The 25,188-nt window shown below is 36.0% G+C and overlaps 2 protein-coding genes across 2 annotated transcripts in view; one reads left to right on the forward strand and one right to left on the reverse strand.

Moving 5' to 3' along the window:
- The window catches only part of zgc:123217 (uncharacterized protein LOC641414 homolog), a 10,304-nt gene extending 9,744 nt beyond the window's left edge, over positions 1-560 (forward strand). Inside the window, exon 6 of the mRNA XM_056470106.1 lies at positions 1-560. This exon is cut by the window's left edge and continues 3,171 nt beyond it. The gene's annotated coding sequence lies outside the window, so the exon portion shown is untranslated.
- A 3,160-nt stretch (positions 561-3,720) lies between these two features.
- aldoab (aldolase a, fructose-bisphosphate, b) lies at positions 3,721-24,513 on the reverse strand. The gene is made up of 7 exons (XM_056468933.1): positions 24,403-24,513; positions 16,177-16,293; positions 14,031-14,297; positions 13,563-13,723; positions 11,072-11,330; positions 8,823-9,022; positions 3,721-4,070 (listed from the first exon to the last, which is right to left on the reverse strand). Exons 2-7 carry the CDS (start codon positions 16,286-16,288, stop codon positions 3,975-3,977), a joined length of 1,095 nt encoding a protein of 364 aa, XP_056324908.1. The 5' UTR covers positions 16,289-16,293; positions 24,403-24,513; the 3' UTR covers positions 3,721-3,974.
- Between the last annotated feature and the right edge of the window lie 675 nt (positions 24,514-25,188).

A 25,188-nucleotide genomic window follows, 5' to 3' on the forward strand; every position in this document is an offset into this window, starting at 1 on the left:
TATTAGCTAACAAACACCTTCACTAAACCTAACCAATAGTGTTTTAAAAAGTATACAGTAGAGAAATGTGCAGTGCAATTGTGCAGTTTTATCTTTATTTTATTTTTTGTGTGGAACAATATAGAATTCACTATAGAAAGTGAGCTACCACGCCAGACAAATTGTCCATATGGGTGAGGCAAACATATTGGATTACACCTCATAGACTTGTTTTGTGGAATTTATTTGGTGTTGTGCAATGTACTCTGCATGAAAATAACCACTTATTAGTCAAAGATATGTCCCTGTAAAAATCACAAGTGTGGAAAAAAATGAGTTGTTGCTATCATACTGTCTCATCGTGTTTATGTTAGTCAAATGTGTGTTTAAGTACGTTTATGGTTTCACAAAAATGTATTTGTGAAAAATGTACATTTGTCTGCAAGTTTTGCGGTTTTGACAAAAATGTAGGCTGAGCATGTTTTGGTATCAGGTCACAAAACCTGTTAACAAATATTTGTCTCATTTTTCACCCCATTATCATGAGAAAACTGATGTTATAATTAAAAACATGTTTACAATGTGACTAGATTAATATTTCCCTTTTTTTTTATTAATTAAAGTGTCATTTACGTCTAATAATGTTATTTATTTAATTGAATAGTTTAGCCTATTTTATTTTTCAAGAGTTCACACTTAGCTGATGATTAATTATAAGCTTGTTTGGCATGCTGTCCCGGGAGAGAGCCCTGAGCTCATAAGATCCTCGAGCCCGGGGCTCCCTCCCGTTGCAAGGCGAGAGGGGAGTTTGAGCTCAGGTAGATCTCGAGAACTCCCCCGCTGTAATAACCAATGAACAGCCAGTGATTGCTCTTGAGAGATAACCATTTACTAGGAGCATGTCAATTAACTTATGTTGCATGTTTTTTGGACGGTGGGAGGAAACCAGGGAACCCGGGGGAAACCCACGTGAGCACGGGGAGAAAATGCAAACTCCGCACAGAAATGTCTGCTGGTTTGGTAAAGCCTAGAACCAGAGACATTCTTGCTGTGAGGCAACAGTGCTAAGCACTGAGCCACCGTGTCACCCATCTAGGAAGAAGGAGGAGTAGGGGTGGATGGGGGGATTCTTCAAAACGAAGATTGCGGTGGTACGTAACCCAGGGTATTTGTAGTAGCTTAGGAGTCGTCTGATTGGTGCATTGAGAATTGGATAATGCGGATCCAGCCGCTAGCAATCATAAGCACGTGATCCTCTCGAAATTAGTTTATAAGTAAACTTCACAAAGTGACAAAGAAAAAAAAAAAACAGACAACAGAAGTAAATCAAATTAACAAAAGCAAAATGTTATGTAAGACTGCTGCCCCTGCGACCCGGCCCCGGAAAAGCCGAAATTTAGTAAATGAATTAAGATGATGAGTAGAAATTCTGACAAGTCCCAAATATAGTCATTACCACTAGGGTTGGGCGATGTCGAACAATTTGGCATCGTATGATGTCTAATTTGAAACATCGCGATGGACGATAACATCGTCGTCATAGGCGGTGGTGAATTAATTATTTATGAATAATTAATTAATTCATAATGAATTAATTATCTGTAGCCTACCGTTTCAACTACCTGACCCGCATGGTCTGTTTTACACAAAACCAAATCATAAATAAATAAATAAAGTTACACACAAATGATCACCTGTCAATCACTTGTTTCAATGGGACTCTGGCATGAATAGGCAGAGTGATCAGTGTCGCTATAATGGCGTCGACAACCTTGCTTGGTAAAAAAGGTGCACATCCAACAGGAACCAACTCAGTATCTGAGGTCTATGCTAAAATGACTAAGTACAAGCGTGAAAGCGAAAGATTGAAGCAGTGTACTGACGCTGTGACACGTTACCTGATAGATTCAAAAGACCGAAGAGTCGTTAGATAGAGACAAGATTAATTAAATATCACATTTAACAACTATAGTGAGACGCCATCCAGCGGTACATGCCTGATAAACTGTCCGACGTGCACTGCTCTCTGGGGTTTTGTGCTCTGGTGTCCTGGCCAAAGTCCTTCGATCGGCCCGTACGATCATAGCCTCCCAATCATCCCCATCCACCGAATTGGCTCTATCACTGTCTCTTCACTCCCCCAATAGATGGTGTGTGCTGAGCGCACTGGCGCCATTGTCCTGTGGCTGCCGTCGCATCATCCAAGTGGATGCTGCACACTAGTGGTGGTGTGAAGAGACCCCCCTCGTGATTGTGAAGCGCTTTGGGTGGATGGCCATACACAATAAATGCGCTATATAAATACATTTACATTACATTACATTACAAAGCACCCGCTGACTGCTGGTGCTCAGATGCGCGCATACGCTGCAGCGCGTGATCCCGTGTGTATGGTCACGTGATGTGTGTTTTCAGCTCTATAGTGTGGAAAGAAGGCTTTTCAGATTTGCTTGGTGAAATGCCAGTGTGGACGTGGATCATTTTCGTTCTAAAATGCCATCTTAAAACTAAGATGTATTATGGCCCGTTTCCACTGAGTGGTACGGTACGGTTCGGTTTGGTACGCTTTTATGGCCGTTTCCACTGTCAGAAAGCGTACCGAACCGAACCGTACCGTACCACTTTTTCGGCACCCTTTCGAAAGGGTACCAATCACGAGAAAGGTACCAAAAGGCGTAGCCACACGCGCAGCTGAACGCTATTCGTTTACAGAGATACGTCATTCGCTTACGCAACAAGCCAGAATGAAAACAAAAAACCCGCCATGTTTGAAATACACAGCGAGAGATTACAGCTCAATTATAAATACATATAATAACGAGCCATGGTCGATCTGGGCTCAAACAAACCTTGTCGTCATCTTGATGAACAGCCACAAATCCAAGTAGAAGAGCAGATTTACCCTGTGCCCCGTAGTTTTTTACGAGCCAGTCTGAGGCGCGAGCGGTTTCGCTTTCTTGCTAGCACTCGCCGCGCGTCTAACATTATATCTGAAATAACAAACTTCTTGAGCTGATGCTAATAACCTGCGCTTGATTATTGACGTGCTTTTGAAACCCGATCCTGTCAGACACTGACAAACGCGAGAATGAAGCGCGAAGAAACAAAGGAGAAGCCGGGAAAAAAGGAGCACATTAAATACGGGCGAAATGTCTACTTTATGTAGTTCTTCTGTAGTTGGGAACATATCGGAGACTGTAAGGGGCTGTATGTGTTTATATATGTTCATTTATTTAGTTATTTAATATAATTACAGACGTTACAGTAGGCTGTTTCGCACTGTCTTTGATCTGCAGTTATAATCAACTCATGTTCATTGAAAAGTTAGTAATAAACATTTCTACACAAGTATTTATGTGTATGAAGCATCTGTTTTGTGAGAAGTGCTTGTCATATGATATGTGAACGACCCGTACAGCTTTATTGTAGACATTTCCTAGAGCGAGAATGACGTCGACTGAAACTTTCTGTCATACACCACGCCCACCAAAAGGGTACCCTTGTTAGTGGAAACGCAAGCCTGATAAAGGTGACCCGTACCAAACCGAACCGTACCGTACCAGTCAGTGGAAACGAGCCATTAGAGTAAACAGGGCCTCAGTGTGTATTTTTCACGAGTGGGTTGCTGCTGTCTCAACACTTAACATTTCCATTAAAATGAGAGAATAAAAACCTACAATTTATCTGTATTCTAAAGCACATAGATCACAAAGAAGTGTGTGAAAACAGTCAAACTCTGTGTTTATGATTTAATACTTTATTCTTATGCCAGATAAAGAAAATATGTGGTGAAAAGAACAGATGAAAAAAAAAACGTAAAGGTTGTAGATGCTGAAATAGAGAAAACACAGGCTATCTTTATCAGTTGGTCACCTATTATGATGCTTTTATCATTGTGGAAAATGATTACAGCGGTGTGTGTTGGAAAGAGTGATTCATGACTGTGTGTGTGTACAGATGAGTGATCCGGTTGAAGTGTGGTCGTTGGTGTTTCTTTAATAAGCGTGATTGGCCACAAACAGAGACTCTCCCGCCGCTGCTCCGGTGTCTCCTTTGGAGACGTATTTACCGACAGCTGCTGCGCTGTTGTTCTGTAGAGCAAGTAAACACAGATTATATCAGTAAAATAGAAATAAAATGTAAATAGTGGTTGTAAATACCTAATGTTGCATGTAAACACAGTGTAGCTCAACTTTCTTAGCCAATCTGGGGTGCATTTCCGAACCTTAACAAGGTCGCAAGTTGCATTGTTACAAACGTAGTTCGTTAATTTGGTGTTTCCCAAATCCATCGTTCCAATGAACATTCGCAATCTGCGTCACAAGCTTGGATGATTGCAACTACACCTCTAGAGCTGTAGTTAAGCATAGTTCCTGGCTGTGTTCTATTCCCAGTTATTCCCCCTATGCCCTATTCCAGGGGTGGGCAAACTCGGTCCTATAGGGCCGGTGTCCTGCACAGTTTAGCTCCAACACTAATCAAACACACCTGAACATGCTAATCAGTGTCTTCAAGATCACTAGAAATCTATAAGCAGGTGTGTTTGATTAGAGTTGGAGCTAAACTGTGCAGGACACCGGCCCTCCAGGACCGAGTTAGCCCACCCCTGCCCTATTCGTTTAGAACATTCCAACATTAAAACTTGGAATGATTAACAAAAAAAAAAAAAGCATTAAGGTCATCTCTCTTAGGTCAAATTTGCTTTCAGAGTATTTTTTTTAATCACAGTTCAGTTTTAGCGATGTTCACATTAAGAATTGCGCTCCCTTCGTACTACACTTTGAAAACATTTTTGCCACTTTAAACACAGCCAAGGCGAAAGCTACAGGTGACCTATTATTTAAAAGTGGAATTTACATTACGTCTCCAAAAGCTTGTGAAAACAAAAATATATAGCATACGTTAATGGTTTTAATGTATGGTAGGTTATTTGTTAATAAATGTATTGTACTGTAGACCTATATGACAAGGGCCTGTTGGTTCAAACATTTCTGCAGTGGTTTGAATGTGTCAAATTAAATAAAATTAATAAAATAAAATAAGAAAATAAACATGATCCTACTTAATATTATTATTTTTTTTTAAGATTTATTTTTGGCCATTTTGCCTTTATTAGATAGGACAGTATTTAGACAGGAAGCGAAGTTGGAGAGAGAGAGAGGGGGGTAGGGTAGGGAAATGTCATCGAGCCGGGATTCGAACTCGCGACGCCCTGACGTGCTACTGCACCATATGTCGACACGCTAACCACTAGGCTATTGCGCCGACATTATTATTAATATTATTAAATAGAATTGTTCTTAATTTCTTAATAAATATAAAACATATAAAGTGAGGTACTGAGCAAAGTGAGCACGTCAGAAAAGTTATCTATGTGGGTGAGGCAAACATATTGGATTACACCTCATAGACTTGTTTTGTGGAATTTATTTGGTGTTGTGCAATGTACTGCATGAAAATAACCCTTTATTAGTCAAAGATATGTCCCTGTAAAAATCACAAGTGTTGAAAAAACGAGTTGTTGCCATCATACTGTCTCATCGTGTACATAGGGTAATGTATGTTTAAGGACTTGTTTATGGTTTCACTGTATGTATTTAACATATGTTTGTCTGCAAGGTTTGCGGTTTTGACAAATTATAAAAGTAGACTTTTACAATAAATAAAATAAAATAATAAAATAAACAAGATCCTACTTAACAATAATATCAAATATTATTATTATTATTATTATTATTATTATTATTATTATTATTATTATTATTATTAAGTAGGATTTTTCTTCATTTCTTAAAAAATAGCCTACTGTAAATTACAACTATCGATTTACATCATTTATATTTGAGATTAAAATATGTGTTAGCTGGTTTTATGTTTTAGAATAGAATATGGGTTATTCTCAATAATAATTATATAAGAAACATAGGCCCCTATATGTGTGGTTTACATATATTTTAATTCATATAGAAAACGACTGCATGTTTTTACCTAAACTAATATTGGATTTTTTTTAAATGCGTGTACACTCGTTAATACGTTCATTTCCCAAACAATGCATCGTACTATGATAGTGTAGCCGCGAGTTATGTCATTGTTTGGGAGCGCACCCCAGAACGTATGTGACGTTTCAAGCTATTCAATGTTCAGTCAGCGCAATAGCCTAGTGGTTAGTGTTAGCCTAGTGGTTAGTGTTAGCGTTCCGAGTTTGAATCCCGGCTCGAGGACATTTCCCTAACCCCTCTCTCTCTTCAACTTCGCTTCCTGTCTCAAAATTGTCCTATCTATTAAAAGGCCAAAAATAAATCTTAAAAAAGGATATTCAATATTCGGTTACCTGTACGAGAAAACTTTATTTATTTTATCCAACAGTGGAACTGTTTTATTACAATAACTTAAAACTATTAAACTAATAACTAACAACAACAAAAAAAAACATGTAATATTTTAACATTATCTTTAGAAAAATGCAGAAAATGGATAACAATCAGGAATCAAAACGATTTTAATGCAATTACTCCCATGATGCATTGCAAATTACCTCATTAATTCCATATATTCAACTATTTGTGTTTGTGTGTATGTGTGTGACTGGCAATAATTGTTTCTGTTTAATTTATCTGTAACAGTGTTATATTTCTCTGTTGTTTTGGATTGCTATTTACAATGCTTCTTGGGATTGTAGTTTTTTCCACTCATTAAAGTACTGGAATTGTCTTTATGTCTGATTTTTACATGTATACTGTATATTTTTTTTGGCTTCAATGTTTGCAAACCTTTGCAATGTTGTGATTCACCTTTAATGGATGATTTGGCTGAGTAATTAAAAACAAACCGTCTTTTTACACCTCCTTATGGAGAAAATGCACTCTATACACAGATACTTACAGTATTTTGAACATTTCTTAAATTCTTAAAAATAAAGTGTTCATTGGCATTAATGATTTCGTGAAGAACTTTAAAAATCCATTAAACATAAACAAAAGTTTCTTTATAGTAACAAAATGTCAATTCAGATCACTAAAAATGGTGATTTTGGGTAAAAATAGTTTTGAAATATATTGTAGGCCTATAATGTGTCTTGAATGATAGATAAGTATATTTGGCAGATACTACTAATGTCGGTTTACTATAATATTTTACTGGGTCTAAAAATAAACAAGCCTAAAATCATTCACAATATGTAAATCTGCCCACATGAAAAAATACTATAGTAATTTATAGTAGATACCATGGTGTTTTTGAACCATACTATAGTAAAGTGTATTATTCTATATACAATTGAAGTCAGAATTATTAACCCCGCTTTGAATTGTTGTTCTTTTTTGAATATTTCCCAAATGATGTTTAACAGAGCAAGGAAATTTTCACAGTATGTCTGATAATATTTTTTCTTCTGGAAAAACTCTTATTTGTTTTATTTTGGCTAGAATAAAAGCAGTTTTAAATTTTTTAAACACCATTTTAATACCATTCGATAGTCTATAGAACAAACCATCGTTATACAATAACTTGCCTAATTACCCTAACGTGCCTAATTAACCTAATTAACCTAGTGAAGCCTTTAAATGTCACTTTAAGCTGTATAGAAGTGTCTTGATAAATATCTAGTCAAATATTATTTACTGTCATCATGACAAAGATCAAATAAATCAGTTATTAGAGATGAGTTAAAACTATTATGTTTAGAAATGTGTTGAAAAAATCTGCTCTACGTTAAACAGAAATTAGGAAAAAAATAAACAGGGGGACTATCAAATCTGACTTCAACTGTATATTACAACTCTTTGTTAATCAATGCTATATTGTACTGTACCAATACAATGTACCAATGTACCAATGCATAAAGCTGGCACAGCAGGCATTCTTCCAGCACTGGCATACAGCATGTGGGCCAAACATGGCTCAGGTTTGGCAGAAGTAGCATCGTCTTTAAGGCGACACACATGAATTTGGCCCAGATGTTAAAAATTGATATGTGGGCCACGTAAGTTTGGCCTTTATCTTGACCCACTTTTAAAATACAATCAAATAATTTTTGAGTAAAAAAAAAATTCTACTGACCGGGTCGCTTCAAGAAAAAGCATGGCCATAAAGCGAAATGCTTCATGGGTTTATCAAATTCATTGTAGTCATGACATACCAACATATCTGGCCCAGTTCAGGCCCAGTTATGGGTTATTAACTCGTTTGAGACTTGGCCAATGTTTGGCCCTTGTATGAAAACCAGACTTGGTCCTATCATTTATTGTAATTCACTGCTGCATGTGGGCCGATTGTGCGGGCCAGATCTAGGCAAGAGAAATTTTGCTATGTGGGTAGTAATAACCACAGTGAACTGATAAACTGTAATACATTCTGTACTACACTTTAGGTATTACTAGAGTAAACTGAAGTATTTATTGAGTATTGGGCAATTTGTAAACAGTTCTATAGTTGTTGTTTTAGTGACTATAGAAGTACCACCGAAGATTAATTCAAGCACTTATCTATAGTGTTCACTGTAATTATAGTAGTACTTTTATTTTGCATAAAAACATAGTAAAAGTCAAAATGATTAGCCCTCCTGTGATTTTTTAAATTATTGTTTAACAGAACAAATTTTCACAGTATTTCCTATAATATTTTTTCTTCTGGAGAAAGTCTTGTTTTTTTTGTTTTATTTTGGCTAGAATAAAAGCAGTTTTTTTTTTATAAAACCCTTTTTTTCATTTGTCTACAAATCATCAATATACAATGATTTGCCTAATTACCCTAACTTGCCTAAATTGGGGAAAAATATATAGGGGGGGGGGGGGGGGGGCGCTAATAATTCTGACTTCAACTGTTTGTGCAAGTTTACATACCACGGCTCTCTTGACGAATTCCTCCTGGCAGGCCTTGCCATTCTCCTTCTTTCCTCCCCAGGCTTTCAGAGCTGAGGCCTGCAGGGCCCGTCCGTAGGAGAAGGTGAGGGCCCAGGGTTTGCTCAGGGGACACTGGTTGATGGTGCTCAGGTTGATTGAAGCTTCCTCCTCGCTCTGGCCTCCAGAAAGGAAGGTAATGCCTTTGGGAAGATGATGATAATGTAATGCTTAGAGTTGTGGACATTTTTACAATAGATTTTAAATAAATAGCGTGGCACGGTGGCTCAGTGGTTAGCAGATAGTTAATAAACTGCATATGTGCAGCAATGCATTGATATGGAATAATGCATACAGCATATGAAAAGACAGAAGCATCAATGCTTATTAAAATATTTGCAAATATGCTAATATTGTGCTTAATTATTAGTAATTTTACATTTGAAAGATTTGCAGATTTATTTTTTGTGTTTATTATATCAAGAACTGTCATTTTTTATGAAAATTGTAAATAACATTGCTTGAAATGTTTCAATTCAGCATCAGTCACATGACCCTGAAGACGAAGTAATGATGTATTAATGTCAGCTATGAATCAGAAATAAATTGCAATTTTAAATACAATAACAATAAAAAAAAGCTTTTTGAAACAGAAAAAAATATTAAAATGTATCTACATTTTCTCTTATTTAAAATCAAATTAATTAGCCTTAAATTGCACTTCTTAAACAAACAAGGGGCTGCAGCGGACTTAGTGATTTGAGGGCCCTAAGCAATTGTAGGTATGGGGCCCTAGTATTTTGAATAAAAAACAAAAACTGCATGTTAAAAGGTGCATATATATATATATATATATATATATATATATATATATATATATATATATACATACACACATACAGTTGAAGTCAGAATTATTAGCCCACTTTTAATTTTTTTTCCCCAAATAATGTTTAACAGAGCAAGGAAATTTTCACAGTATGTCTGATAATATTTTTTCTTCTGGAGAAAGTCTTATTTCGGCTAGAATAAAAGTTTTTAATCATTTAAAACCCGATTTAAGGTCAAAATTATTAGCCCCTTGCCATGTGCAGTGTAAATGCAGACATCTGATTCGAGTCACTTTTAAAACATGACGTAAGCCGGTCACCAGATACAGTAACAAATTCGGAATTGACCATCAAGATCTGCAGTTTAAATGCAGCCAAATATAGTTAATGAACAGTACATAGTTTGTGAACTTGGTTTTATTTGTAAATTTATTGTATTTAGTTTTAATTTAAGAAGATAAAGGTTCCACTTAGAATGTATTTTTACATGCAGTTTATTTACAAAAAAAAAACCCATGAATTTACAGAGAAAAAAATATCTATAGAGAAAAAGAATGTTTTGAATTTTAATGCTAGCGCCCCCATACCATGCTTAGGGCCCCCAAATCACTAAGTCCGCCCCTGTCCTTAAGTGGTTGTAAACCTTTATGAGTTTCTTTCTTCTGTTGAACACAAAATACAATATTTTGAAGAATCCATTGACCGTAGTATAAAAACAATTACTGAACAATTAATAAATCCATAGTAATAAAAACAATTACTATTAAAATCAACGGTTTCCCCCAGCATTCTTCAAAGGATCTTATTTTATGTAACGGAGTAAAGAAACTCATAATGTTTTGAAACGAGCAAATAAGTGTGAATAAATGATGACAGAATGTACATTTTTGGGTGAACTATCCCTTTGATGCTGTGTTCACACCAGTCGCGGAACGCGCGGATAAATTGCGCTATTCGTGCATAAATAGACGCGTGAACATTTGAGTTTACTCGCTTCATTCACGCGTGAAAATCCGCTTCATTCGCGCGTCAAATTCACTTTAGAACAGACGCGGATTCGCGTCATGGGCAGGGCTTCTGTCTGCCCGGTGACTGTAGCTTCGTTGCTAAATGGCTAACATGGATTTTATTGAGAAAATAACAGTGTTTATGTGCTTTATGAAGTCTGAAAATCAGCGTCGATATGTTTAAGGTCGAGTCTAAGTCCACTAGATCCTTTCAAAGGTGCATCCAGCTCTGTGAGCTCATAAACTCGCAAAACGCTCAATTCGCAACGCGCCATTCGCGCGTATTGCGCCGCAGGATGTCTATTCGCGCGTTTGCATTGACTCAACATGCAAATCACTCACGCTTGATGCGCTTGATGTGCATTCCGCGTCTGGTGGGAACAGCATAAGTGTATGTGACTGTTTTTGGGCTCACCAGGAACAGCAGGTGGAACGGTGCGGCGCAGGGCTGTGACAGTAGCCATGGCGACCTCCTGAGGTGAGTATTTATGGGAGCAGGAGTGACCGGCCGTCACCATGTTGGGCTTCAGCAGGGTTCCCTCCAGATACACATGGTGGTCTGACAGAGCCTTGTACACCGCTGCTAGAACCTTCTCCGTCACGTACTGGCATCTCTTCAGGTCATGATCACCATCAGGAAGGATCTCAGGCTCCACGATGGGCACAATACCATGCTGACCAAGATGACAGAAAGGATTATAAATGAGTCATCTGACACACTTTGCATATGTTAAAGGACACCTATGATGCAAACTCATCTTTTGTAAGCTGTTTGGATAGGACTGTGTGTAGGTATAGAGTGTCCACTGTTATATTGGTGTGATATAACAAGTCTGTTTTTTTAATTTCCTAAAGATACTGGATCCAAATCCCAGCGATTTTGAGGCTCACCACAACGTGACATAGAAGTGTTGTTTCCCCGTCCCACCTAATTGATTGACAGGCGCATTTTAACATGTCCACTGAACAGGATTTGCAAAGAAACTGGGATTAAAAGATCTGTTCCAACTCTCTGTGATCAGCTGCACCTCAAGAATGAGTTTCACAAGGTTAAACCTTTTTAAAAACAGTGCATGTAATAAAGAAAAGACAGTAAACAGAGTACAGTAGGAGCCTTTTAAATTATTTTGTTTTCTGAAAGGGTCACAAATACCAGAGGAAAAAAATATATAAATGCAATTGAATGCAGGTTGCACCATCCAAGATAAGCACGAGTAACATTTTGATGAACAGACTTACCAAGGACCACAGTTTCAGCTAAAAACATGCATTCATGTTTTAGTAAAGAAAAAGTCATCTACATTATGGATGAGTATTTGGATGAACTATCCCTTCAACATCGAAGAAACCTCATGCTTGTTAGCAGTGTTGGGTAAGCTACTTGAAAAATGTAGTGAGCTAAGCTATTAGCTACTCTACTTAAAATGTAGCTTAACTACACTAAAGGCTGCCACCTGGGAAATGTAGCAAGCTAAGCTAAAAGCTACATGGCAAAAGTAGCTTAGCTACATTTAAGCTATTTTTACAATTTTTTTTTTTAATCGAAGCAACTTAAATCCAAGTCAATCATATCTTAGAGGTCAATAAAACTATCAATGAAACATACGAGGCTGAATTCAGTTCAATTATTTACTGTAAATAATATGCTGTACTAAACAGAAACAAATTATAGTATATAACAGATCAAACAAAATCCAACAAAACCAGGTGTTACACATTTAAAATACTATAGTAATTTATAGTAAAGTATTTTGACATAAGCATTATGCATATTGTGTATATATTTACAACTCTTCATTGATAAATTACACTACAACATACAGTAATTTATGGTAGTACTTACTAAAAATGACTAAAGTATTTTTATAACACAGCATCAGAAATTCAGTTATTGCGTCTTAACATGTACTTCGAGGTATGGTCACGATAAATCCTGCTTCAGAAATAACTCCTCTCCTTCAGTCATCTTTCCATCAAGCAAGTCTCTCGTGTTAGCCTAATTTGGCTGGCAACGTCACCGACCAGAGGTGGCAGTAACGCACCAAAAATTTGTAGTCAACAATCATCATTCTCACCATCATATGGATTTACTTTCATCGGCTAGACACTGGCCTCACAGCTTTGTGACTGTCGGCGCCGTCACTTATTGATCCGCAATTGGTAAATGTAGCTTTGTGGACGCTACTGCGCTACTTGACTAATAAAATAGCTTCGTTACTGAAAAGCTATTTGATTTAGAAAGTAGTGATGCTACCGCTACGCTACTGAGAAGTGTAGTTAAGCTAGTAGCGTCACTACTTGTAGCGACACTACTGCCCAACACTGCTTATTAGTTTATTTACAGCAATATCTTGTAATTATTTTGATCTTTTTATTAGCAGAAGCTATACATACTATGTTGAACATCCTATTTTTAGTAGTACCTACCACATAGTTCACAATTCTGAATGCAGCGAGTTACTTGCTTAATTAATTCTGAACAAATTGTTTGAATGAATGATTCAGTGAGGGACTTTTCACTATCTACCATTTCAATGCATTATTATTTCTCCATAACATGCACACCAAAATCATTGAACGTACCAGCTCAAAAGTCACACCGAGTAAAATATTATTTAGTTTGGATATCAAAAAAGGCCTTGTTGTGAGAAGGACAGGACTGAAAGGTTAGTGGTTTCCTTTTTCACTGAAGAGTGGACTTTGACATTTAAAGGCACAGTATGTAATTTCCGCCACTAGAGGTCGTGCATTCACAACAAACAAAGGTGTAGTTTGATGACGCTGAGTGTGCAATCACTGGAGTTGTTGTCTTTACCAGCATAATATATAAAACTTCTAGATATTTTAATGAAAACATCGTACATATTTAATGTTTTTCCATCAGTATTTTTAATAGTGTGTCTCACCATCTGGCAGATGCTGGCGTAGCGGGCGAGCACATTGGCATTCTCAATAATGGCGAGATTGGATGGAGTGGTGGGAGTGATCTTCAACACACAGCGCCATTTAGCGAAGTCAGCGCCATCTTTTTTGTACTGAGCGCAACGCTCATACAGACCATCCAGACCTAAGGAAGACATTCTTATGAAAACATGAGGTCATGCTTTATTTTAAGGTACAATTATTGCTATTAAGAAACCATGGGACTTTTCCCTTAATAAACTCCCAATTAGCTGCTTGTTAACAGTTATTAAGCTAGCAGTTGGGTTTTGGTATTGGGTATTAGGGAAGTAAAATAAGATGTGTTTTTTAAATACTAATAAACAGACAACATCTTAATAACAGACAGGAAATAATCCAATAGTTAGAATTAGTCACCAAATATGAATTCAAATATAAGTTTTGAGAAGAAAATGGAGGGATGTGCTTTATACCCTGTGTGGTGGTCTCTCCATTGGTGCCGGCCAGGGGCACAACACCCTTGTCCACCTTGATTCCCACCACCATGCCTCTCTCCTTGATCAGCTGAGAGAAAAGCTTGCCATCGTCGGTCTTCTGATAGAGGGTCTCGTGGAAGAGGATGACTCCACCGATGCAGGGCTTGATGCGGTCATCAGCAGTAAACAGCAGCTGCCGGTACAGCCGTCTGTTCTCCTCGGTGTTTTCAGCATTGATGCTCTGGAAACGCTTTGCTACGCTGCCTGAAATAAGAGTTTGTAGGAATGTCAAATATCATATGCATTTGTTGATATGGCTAAACATGTCTTTTTCACCAAGAAGGTCCATACAGATTCCAAAGGCAGATACTGATAAGATCAGGGCCTGGTTAATATGTGTGTGCACTTTGGGGGTTTTATGATGTGGTCACATGTTGATTGGTCAGTTTGTATGTCTCAGTTTTGTATGTCTCATTTGGGCTTTGGTCACATAGTCATGAAAGATCAGAGGTGGGTAGTAACGAATTACATTTACTTCGTTACATGTAATTGAGTAAAATTATTGTTTAACGTGTACTTTTTGAGTACATTTAGAAATGTGTACTTTTACTCAAGTAAATTATTAGAAAAAAAAAACATTACTCTTCGCTACATTTTGTTCCTCCGTTACTGTCAAATGATAATAAATATGATTCACATGACTTGTTACGTCACAAGGCGCTATAGAGGTTGCTGTAGAGACGCGTCTCCCGCTTTTAGTTAGAGCGCGCGCCTATGTTGTAATAATGGCTGAAGTCGAGGAAGATGTGAGAGTTTATCCTGCAGTCACGCCTTGGCCATCTGCGGTTACGTGGAGGATGGTCATGTTGTCTGTGCAGTGAGTTAATCGGACCAGGTCACCACCAGCCTCAAGTTGTTTTCACTCTGCGATGCACGTTGTAAACGCTGTACATCGAACTGACATTGGAACATATACATGAACGAAGGCTCCAACCTGAAAAATCACATAGTGGTAGGTGTCAACATTATCCCAATTTGAACCTTATTAATGGTAACTAAATTAATGGATAACTAAATTTACTGATGACAAAAGAAAGTGCTGTTATATTAATGAATATAGGAATTTATTTGTAGTCAGAATTATTTAATTTAGATATTCAGTTAAGTATTTAATATTAAAAACTGCATTTATTTTAGCTGATATAAAGCAAGAATATATATATATATATATATATATATATTGTAAAGTAACCAGTAACTATTTACTTGAGTAATTTTATCATCAGATACGTTTTACTCTTACTCCAGTAACTTTTAAAATTGTTACTTTTATTTTTACTTGAGTAAAAATTTCCGTAAGTACTTGTACTTCTACTTGAGTATAGATTTTCAATACTCTATCCACCTTTGAGAAAGATACATGGTCAATTTTGCTCTGCCTTTTTTCTTGCTCTTGCTTTTCCCTGCTCTGCTTCTGTCCTGCTCCGGAGTCTATCTTCTTTGACTCTATTGCTATCAGGCTCTCTTTGGGGACTACTCTCTGTTCTCTCTCTCTCTCCCTCTCTCTCTCTCTCTCTCTTTTAGGTAACTATGTTTTTTTACATTTAAGCTGGGTACAATTAATATTACGTTTTTATCATTTCCTGTTTTATTATTATATACAGTTATATACAGTATATATCTACATGGATGACAGTTGATAATAACAATGTTATTGTTGATGTCACTGCTATTCATAATATATTACTGCAATAGTGACTTACTCCTGCAAATTTGTTTACTCTTGTTTGCTGTCTTGCATCAAAAAATAATGTGTATTTTAGACAGCATGTGGGAAATAGATTGAGTGTGCCACTTTTATTAAAATTTATTAATGTTAAATAAGATTAATTAAGTGTTTTAATTTGTTTTCTGTGTGAGTGAACAACTTTTGTAAACCTTTTTAATGTATCAAGATTAGGTAGCATAAATACATCATAAATGTATGTTTAACAAATATAAATATATGGGTTTTTGAAAGTTTTCACACCCATGAAATGACTAAAAAGGTTGCCTAGTGTTTTTCCAAGTTAGAAGATGGTGAAATCATCATGTGGTCTTAAAAATGTATAAATTTATTTATTAAAAATGTTGTAATTTGTACCTGTGGACTCGTCGGCTGCAAGAATTCCCTTTCCAGGAGCAACGATCCTCTGAGCAATATCATTCAGCTCTTTCTTCTGATCAGGGCTCAGGAATGGATACGCGTGAGGCATCTTTACTGTACGGGGAAAAGATATGAAGTAGATATCAGTCAAATAATAAGTATTGTGGCAGCTCCTTAGTACGTATATCACTGTGTTATCAAATGGTATTATCAAGGAACTTTGAAGGTATACAGCACTTTTTTCTGTATCATAATATTGATTATTGTTTTCAGACAGGTTTCCTAACCCATTGGTGGTTCAAACATATTTTATTGCATTATCATGATTCCCTTGACAATTTGGCGATTGGGTTATGACAGAAAACAAGCTTTGTGACCAACAAAAGTATATAATTCTATCACAAATTATTCTTGACAAATCCACACTACTTTTAAATCCTTAATATTCAACAGAGGTCAAAAGCCATACTATTGTTACTGACTTAAGAGACTTTTTAAAGCTAAACGCTTAATTTCAAGAGTTCCCACTTAGATATGCTTGGTGTATAAAGCAGGTTTGGCATGCTGTCCTGGGAGAGAACCCTGAGCTCGGATATATTTGAGCCCAGGGCTCCCGCCCGGTCGATAAGCATATCAGGAGATCCAAGATCAGGTAGGTCTCGAGAGCTCCCCCTTTAGAAAAGGGAGGAAAAGGAGGAGATGGGGTGGAAGGGGGGATTCTTCCAAATAAAGATAGAGCAGTAGGGAGAAAATGATCCATTTATAGTAGACTAGGATCACTCTGATTGGATTATTACTGATTACAGATGAGTGGCCAGACGTGCTCAATCATATCACGTGCTCCTCTCGAAATTAGTTTATGAAACTTCACTTAAAATCTGCAAATTTGCAAGAGCTTCATTTTAAACTCAACTTTAACGGTTTTGCTGTTATGACATAATTTATTTGTGTATTTTTGCAGAACTTCATTTTTAAAGTGCTGAATTTTTAAAGAAAGTAATTACAAGTTGAAGAAATTGCACACATGATCTTTAATTTCATGATACTTTATGATACTAATTTCATGAAAAATTGGCTGTGATTTTAAAACAGTCAAAATCTGTAACTGGTTAATATAAATTTGCTTGTCTATAAATATAATATATTGGGTAACACGTTATAATAACTACACACTATAAACCATTTATTAAGCATTAACTAATAGTTAGTTCATCATTTTGTTAAGCATTAACTCTACATTACTAAACATTAGTAAGCAGTTTATAAATGCTGCTACAAATGCTGTATTCTTGAGTTACAAGCGCATATATAATGTGCAAACAAATGCGTTAATAATTGCATTTTCATACTTTATTAATGATCAGTTTTTCATTACCTAATGAAGTAGTGCATGATTTACAAACCATTTATTTAAGAGTAATTGGTGGCTTTTAAGATCATTTACAACGCATAAATAAATGATTAAGGTAATACAAATAATTCATAATAAGAAATAAGAGTGAATTCACTTTCACAGAATTCCCTGCATGACACTTTATGCTGTATTATCATTACTATGATTCATTTTTAGTTTTAGTTTTTTCCTACCAGTGATGTACGTTACATCTAATTTCACATTTTGCATTGCATTTAATTTTAAGTGGATTTGAAATTTCTTTGTTTTTGAAAAAAAATTTCATTGGGTGGCACGGTGGCTCAGTAGTTAGCACAGTCATCTCACAGCAAGAAGGACCCTGGTTCGATTTGCAGCTGGACCAGTTAGCATTTCTGTATAGAGTTTGCATGTTCTCCCCTTGTTGGTGTGGGTTTTCTCTGGGTGCTCTGGTATCCCCCACAGTCCAACAACATGTGCTATAGGTGAATTGAATAAACTAAACTGGCCGTAGTGTATGAGTGTGTTTGAATGAGTACTGGGTTGCAGCTGGAAAGGCATCTGCTGACTAAAACATATGCTGGAATAGTTGGCGGTTCATTCCCCTGTGGCGACCCCTTATATTTAAGGGACTCAGCCGAACGAAAACGAATGAATGAATTTTCATTATTTCTTATTTTCTGTATTTTTAACTGTAAAATTCTGGCATCCACAGTTACCAGTTTTTTACCGTAAATTTTATGAACTTTTTTTTTTTACAGTGTTCAGTTAAGTTCAAGCATGCTTATTTGATATATAATTTATTTAAAGAATAAGTTAAACAATCAAGCACGCTCCTGAATAGATATTATGTATGAAATTAGGAAAAAAATGTCTTTCAGAACTTCACATAAAGAAAATACGGTAACACTTTACAATAAGATTACATTAGTTATTGCTATTTAATGTGTTTGTTAACATGAACAAAAAATTAAGATTACATTTATTACAGTATTTATTCTTCTTTGTTAATGTTAGCTGATGAAAATACAGTCATTCATTGTTAGTTCTTGATAACTCACAGTGCATTATAAGGATTCAATGCGGTAAAACTTTGGATTTTAATGCGGTACCAAATGTTGAACAATGATAATTTCCATATTATTTTCAGTTTATTTATAGTTGTGAATTGCATTATGGGATGTTGATCTCTGCTCTGTCGACTTTTGATGTTGAATAATAAGCCATGATATAAAAAAGTCTGTAAAATAACAGAAAATGTGCTGGCAGTTTATTATAAGGTTTTTGTACCATAATATACAACGCAGATAATATATCACTTTAAACTATTAAAAATGTTCATAAAGGTCATTAAAGGTTGTTGAAAGTAAGATCAAGGTCCCATAATGCAATTCAAAGGCATAAAACTGTTTTTTTTAATAAAAATTGGTAGTTTATGGATTTTTTTTTAAAGTGTAGGTATATATTACCTATTACAGTATATTAACTAACATTAACTAATGAAACTATTGTAAAGTGTGATCGGAAATACTGTGCTTCATTGTATTTAAATAATTATAGTGACTCAAAGGGCCCTATTATACACCCGGTGCAATAAGGAGCAAGACGTGAATGGCACGATTTGTTGCTATTTTCAGACCAGTGCAACAGAAATTCTCACTTTTGCACCACGTCATTTAAAAAGCAAATCCATTTGCACCGTTTTGTGGACTCATGGGTGTGCCGGTCTAAAAAGGAGGTGTGTTAAGGCAAATTGTTGGTGCGTTGCTATTTTGAAAACTGAAATAGACCACGCCACTGACCAACTAAAAGCTGCTCTAAAGTCCAGCCCAGAACACGTTAGCTATGCACCTATGCGCGTCCTAGTGCTTACTCATTGCTTAATACACACAGGATGTTTTTACATAAATATAAAAAACCACTGCCTCGATACCTTCTTCACCTCGGGGGCCTTTTTTCAGTTTATTCATGTCAACTTGCATTATTATAATGTTATTATTATTAGCAGAATTATTATATGCATATTTATACTTGTTGTTTATATAAATACAAGTTTAGATTTGTCCACCTGTTGGGTTTTGGAAACGTCTGCATCTTTAGACTTTAGATCAGGGGTCACCAATCTCGGTCCTGGAGGGCCGGTGTCCCTGCAGGGTTTAGCTCCAACTTGCCTCAACACACCTGCCTGGATGTTTCAAGTACACCTAGTAAGACCTTGATTAGCTTGTTCAGGTGTGTTTGATTAGGGTTGGAGCTAAAATCTGCAGGACACCGGCCCTCCAGGAACAAGTTTGGTGACCACTGGCCTAGATCATTAAAATAGACCCCAAAGTGACAATGAAATGAGGAAGTGTTTTGAGGAACTTTAAAAAAAAAATTAAATATACAAAGATTTTTATTTGCCATGCATATTTAAAGAAAAACAAACATATGACTTGAATTCCTTGAAAAGCTTTGTGTTTTGTCTGTGTGTGTATGTGTGTAGTAGCACTTCATCACCATATCCTTAACTACCTCTTCTGCTTTATCTTTTTTTTGTATTTCCTCTTAATGAGTAATAACTTGCTCTTCCTCATTATAGTCTTCCTCAAGCATTACACATGAGAGAACGTTGCTTGATGAAACCTATTCTCATTGTTGACCTTTATGTGAAGTATGTAGGAGAGGCTGTTTTCCTGTCACCCCCGCCCCATCCACTCTTTAGTGAGCTTACTTCTGCCCTTTCTGACACTACAGCCTAACAGTTGGGTCTATAAATACAACAGCCGCAGCAGCTGCACTGCTGTTAATCTGCTGCTCTTGCACGAAGGCCACTGCCAATAGAGTTTTTGGTTGTTTCTGCACTTTGACCTTCAATTGTTTATTTTATGCTAAGAAGCCAGCTGATTGCATTATAATCAATGCAAATTTGATCACACTTTATTTTAATGTACACTGTAAAAAACATAACTATAGTTTTGGTTTTTTGAGATTCACAAGTGTTTTCTGTTTATTCATGGTTGTGAATTGCATTATGGGATGTTGATCTCGGCTCTGTCGACTTTTGATGTTGAAAATTCAATTCTTAAGTTTAACAAAAGGAGTTTTATTGACTTTTTAGTAGTTTAAAATAATATAATATATAATAAATAATAGAGAAATGAGTTTGTAAAATAAGAGAAAATGTAATGGCAGTATTACAAGGCTATTGTGTAATATATAACACCAACCCAGACAATATATCACTTTAAACTATTAAAAAAGTTAACCTCCTAGGGCTATTTAAAATACTTTGAATGTTGTATATTTTGTTACAGGCACACGGTGTCATCCTGCAACTGTTTTGCAGCATATGAAATGTCCCAAACACTAGTTTTAACTGTTCAAAATGGGGGAAAAATGTTGTTTTTACTCTCTGATAGTCAAAGCAAGTAAAAAAAAATGTCTATGTTAAATATGCATTAAAAAACATTCAGGAAAAAGTGTTTTATGTAAATTCGGACCACGAGTCCACATATATGGACATCATTTTTCTTTAAAATTACATCGAATTAAAAGATGACACTTAGGTTTTTATTCTAATTAGGTTCCAATAAGCCAAAATAGCAAAGAGAAATTAAAAATACATGTAAAAAAAAAAACACTTTTGGTCTTAAGAGGTTAATAAAAGTCACTTTTTCCAATTTTCCAAGGTTAAAAATTGTTGGAAGAAAGATCAATGTCCCATAATGCAATTACAAAAGCATAAATAAATGGGGAAAATTAAAAAATAACAGCATGAATCACAAAATACGGAAACATAATTGCTAATTTATGGATATTTTTAGTGTATAATTGACACTATTAACATTAGCTAAGATTATTAGCTCAATAAATTATTAAATATCCTGCTTATTAAGAGTTATTAAAGTAGTTGTTGGGATTAGGTGTTTATGTGATTATGGATGTAGACTAAGATCATACTTTATAAGTGCTAACAAACAGTTCATATCTTAACAATAGGCAGGTAATAAACCAGTAGGTAATTGATAGTTATTATTACTTAAACTAAATGTAAACTAAATGTTAAATGTATAAGCTGACAGATATGGGCCAGTAGGGGCCTTCTGCGCCTACTAGTAAACTCAGAAGTCTGTTATCATCCATCCACATGGTTAATCGGGAATACTAATAGAGAAGGCTGCAAATACAGATCTGTTTTTACATTACTGTGACAGATGGGTTTAGGGTTGGGGTAGGGGTAGACGTTAATAAAATAGTTAATGGGAAATCACTGATTCGATCCAAGACCAACGACGAGATGATCACAAGGTTTCCATATCCTGGACCAGGCCGTATCCTGAGCAGCTACTGTGGTGGTCATGGAGGAGTAGAGAACATGAGACTGATTCCTGTGACGCTCCAGAGACAGACGAGTCTTCGCTGAGGCCAGCTTTCAGCCTCCGCCACTGAGACTGCAGCTCTGCACAAGATGTTTGGCCAGCGGAGATATTAAAATGGTCGTGCCCAACTGAGCCTGGTTTCTCTCAAGGTTTTTTTTCTTCACTTTCGCAAATTAGTGAAGTTTTTTCCCTCTCCGCTGTCGCCACTAGCTTGCATGGTTCAGGATCTATAGAGCTGCGCATCGTTGGATTTGCTCTTCAGTGTTTGGACTCTCAGTAGTGATTATTAAACCACACTGAACTGAGCTAAACTGAACTGAACTTAAACACTACAAACTGAACTACACTGTTCCTATTTACTATGACCTTTTATGTGAAGCTGCTTTGACACAATCTACACTGTAAAAGCGCTATACAAATAAAGATGAATTGAAAATTTAATAAACAATATAAATAATTCTCGTTAACTTCCGGACACAGCTGTATGTGATTTATGTGGATGGATGATAACAGCCTTCTGAGCCTACCAGTAGGCTTCCTACTGGCCCATTTCTATCAGCTCATAACCACTAATAACGGCCATTCAATCGAGTGATAACATTCGAATCGGTTGAGGAAGTAAGGATACACTGTCTGGTGTAAAAGTTTGGAAATAGTTTTGAAACAGAAAAAGTTTGAAAAAATTTTTTTTATTAGAAATAAAAAGAAATGACAAAAGTTTTTCTAATGTAATCGGTTACATTAACTGAAATAGATAAACTACATATTATATTTTAAATATTGTCACTTGTAATTCATTCATTTTCCTTCGGCTTATTCCCTTTATTTATTTGGGGTCGCCACTGCGGAATGAACTTATCCAGCATATGTTTTACGCAGCAGATGCCCTTTCAGCCGCAACCCAGTACTGGGAAAAACCCATACACTCTCACATTCACACACTATGATCAGTTTAGTTTATTCAATTCATGTGTTTGGACTGTGAGGGAAACCAGAGCACCCGGAGGAAACCTCCGCCAACACAGCGAAAACATGCAAACTTCACAGAGAAATGCCAACTGACCCATCCAGTGCTCGAGGTAACTTGTAACAAGTAACCATATTACATACATTTGGAAAGTTACCATCCCAGCACTGGTCCAATTACACTGAATGACCTCTAATACAGTGTTTCCCAACCCTGTTCCTGAAGGCACACCAACAGTACACATTTTCAATGTCTCCCTAATCAAACACACCTGAATCACCTATTTAGAACATAAGAAGAGACTCCAAAACCTGAAGTTAATTAGTCAAGTAAGGGAGACATCCAAAATATGTACTGTTGGTGTGCCTCCAGGAAAAGGGTTGGGAAACACTGCTCTAATAAACTGTGGTCATTCTAAATAATTGTAATTATAAGTACTTGTACACTAACAAAAACGATTTTTTGCTGCATGTTCAAACTATTCATTTAAAATGAGATTGAACAACACCGTTCTGGGTTTTTTTTGTGGAACAAATGAATTTTTTATGTTCAATCCACTTAAATTTGTTGTGTTAACTTAAGCGATTTGTGTTGGGACAACATGATTATATTATGATGCATTTTTTTTACAGTGTATGTCTTTCACTGAATGAAAGTTTGGAAATATAGACAGTTTTATAATTACATCACTGTCAAAACACTTTGAAAGTTTAGTTTAGTTTACCCTGGTAAAATACAATATCTGAAAGACCATGGAATAATAAAAATTATATATTTAATCTGTGATTTAAAAAATTGCTTCATGAATTGTTCCAGGTTTCACGAATTACAGTAAAAGTTACTAATACTATATTTACATGGACATTTATATAAGTTTGAAATATTGTCTGTTTTTATTATTGCACATGTTAATTATGTTTTGCCCAAAACAGTCAATGTTTAAAGGTGATGACTTTGGTATGTTACACAGATTTTTTATTTATTTTTTTGCTGCTTGTTAAAACTACTTTTTATTTATAATGAGCTGAATCAACAAAATTCTGGAGTTTTTTGTGGGTTAACTTAATCGTTTTATGTTCAATCAACTTAAATTTGTAAAAACAATGAAGTCAACTTAATTTATTTGTGTCCCAGCTAAATTTCCAATGAAAAATGGATCTAAAAGAAAGAAGATTTCGTAAAAGAAATGTTGTAATAAATAAAAGCAGTATATGCAAGTGTACATCTTGCATTAGAAGTAAATTGCACATCAAACCTACAGCCAGAAGCAGAGGTCAGCCTTTTGCAAGACATTATAAGACGTCTGTTGCAGTTGTGATAGCAACTTCTGCTTTACAAATATAAAAAAAAAAAGTTCCTGTCTGTGTCTTATTGGAAATGTAGAAACCAGGAAGGATAATAATATCTTGATTCCTCCTTCGTCTTCTTCTTTTATTCTGCACTAATGAATGCACCATAATTGACCTCAATTCCTTCCCAGAATGAATTTAGTGTTTAGTATGCATTTTAAAATAATTTCTTACCTCTGTTGTTGAAAGGGGAACAGACAAAATGGTGCGAGCCTTGAAGCGAGGGAGAGAAAGAGAAAGAGAGAGGGGGGAGAAGAGAAGTTCTGGCTCAGACCACGAGCGTCAGACTGCCCACTGGTTTTATCCAGCATTATGACCCTTCACATTCAGCTGTCCTGCTAAAATTAGCCCCATCCCGACACTCGAGACGAGTGGCCACATTCCCCAGCCTGACAGAAAGCGAGGCAGACACACTGCAGGAAATGCTTTTCTTACTTCAAATTTGTGTCTTGTTGCTAATCCAAATATCTAAAAACATCTTAAATTAAGAAGCATTGGTAACACTGTAATAACAGAACATGAATAATGATGTGTTACACTGAAAACCCTAATAAGTTGACTGAACTAAATGAATTGAGTAAACTCGTTGCCTCAATTTAATTGAGTAGTGGAGTCTCCCAAAACTTGCATATTTAAGTTTATTTAAATTGCCGGTTTTGTAGACTGTACTTAAATTATTCAGTTCGAACATGTTTAAGTATAGTATATACGTGCAGATAATTGAGGAATGAAACTTCATAATGATGGTATCCAAATTGTCAAATCTTATTCAGACAGCATACCAATACATTTTCCAAACGTTCAGTTATCTGGACAATAAGGAAGTCCTTAGGCTAAGCTTAAAACGCAAGGTTTCCTAACTAAGAATTCACAATACAAACAGGTTTAAGTCACTCCAAGGAACCATGCGTTCCCTCTATCACAACTGAATCTCTTCTTCATTCACCCACTCACCTATTA

This window comes from Danio aesculapii, chromosome 12 (assembly GCF_903798145.1).
Source record: "Danio aesculapii chromosome 12, fDanAes4.1, whole genome shotgun sequence".
In the NCBI taxonomy this organism is placed as follows: Eukaryota; Metazoa; Chordata; class Actinopteri; order Cypriniformes; family Danionidae; genus Danio; species Danio aesculapii.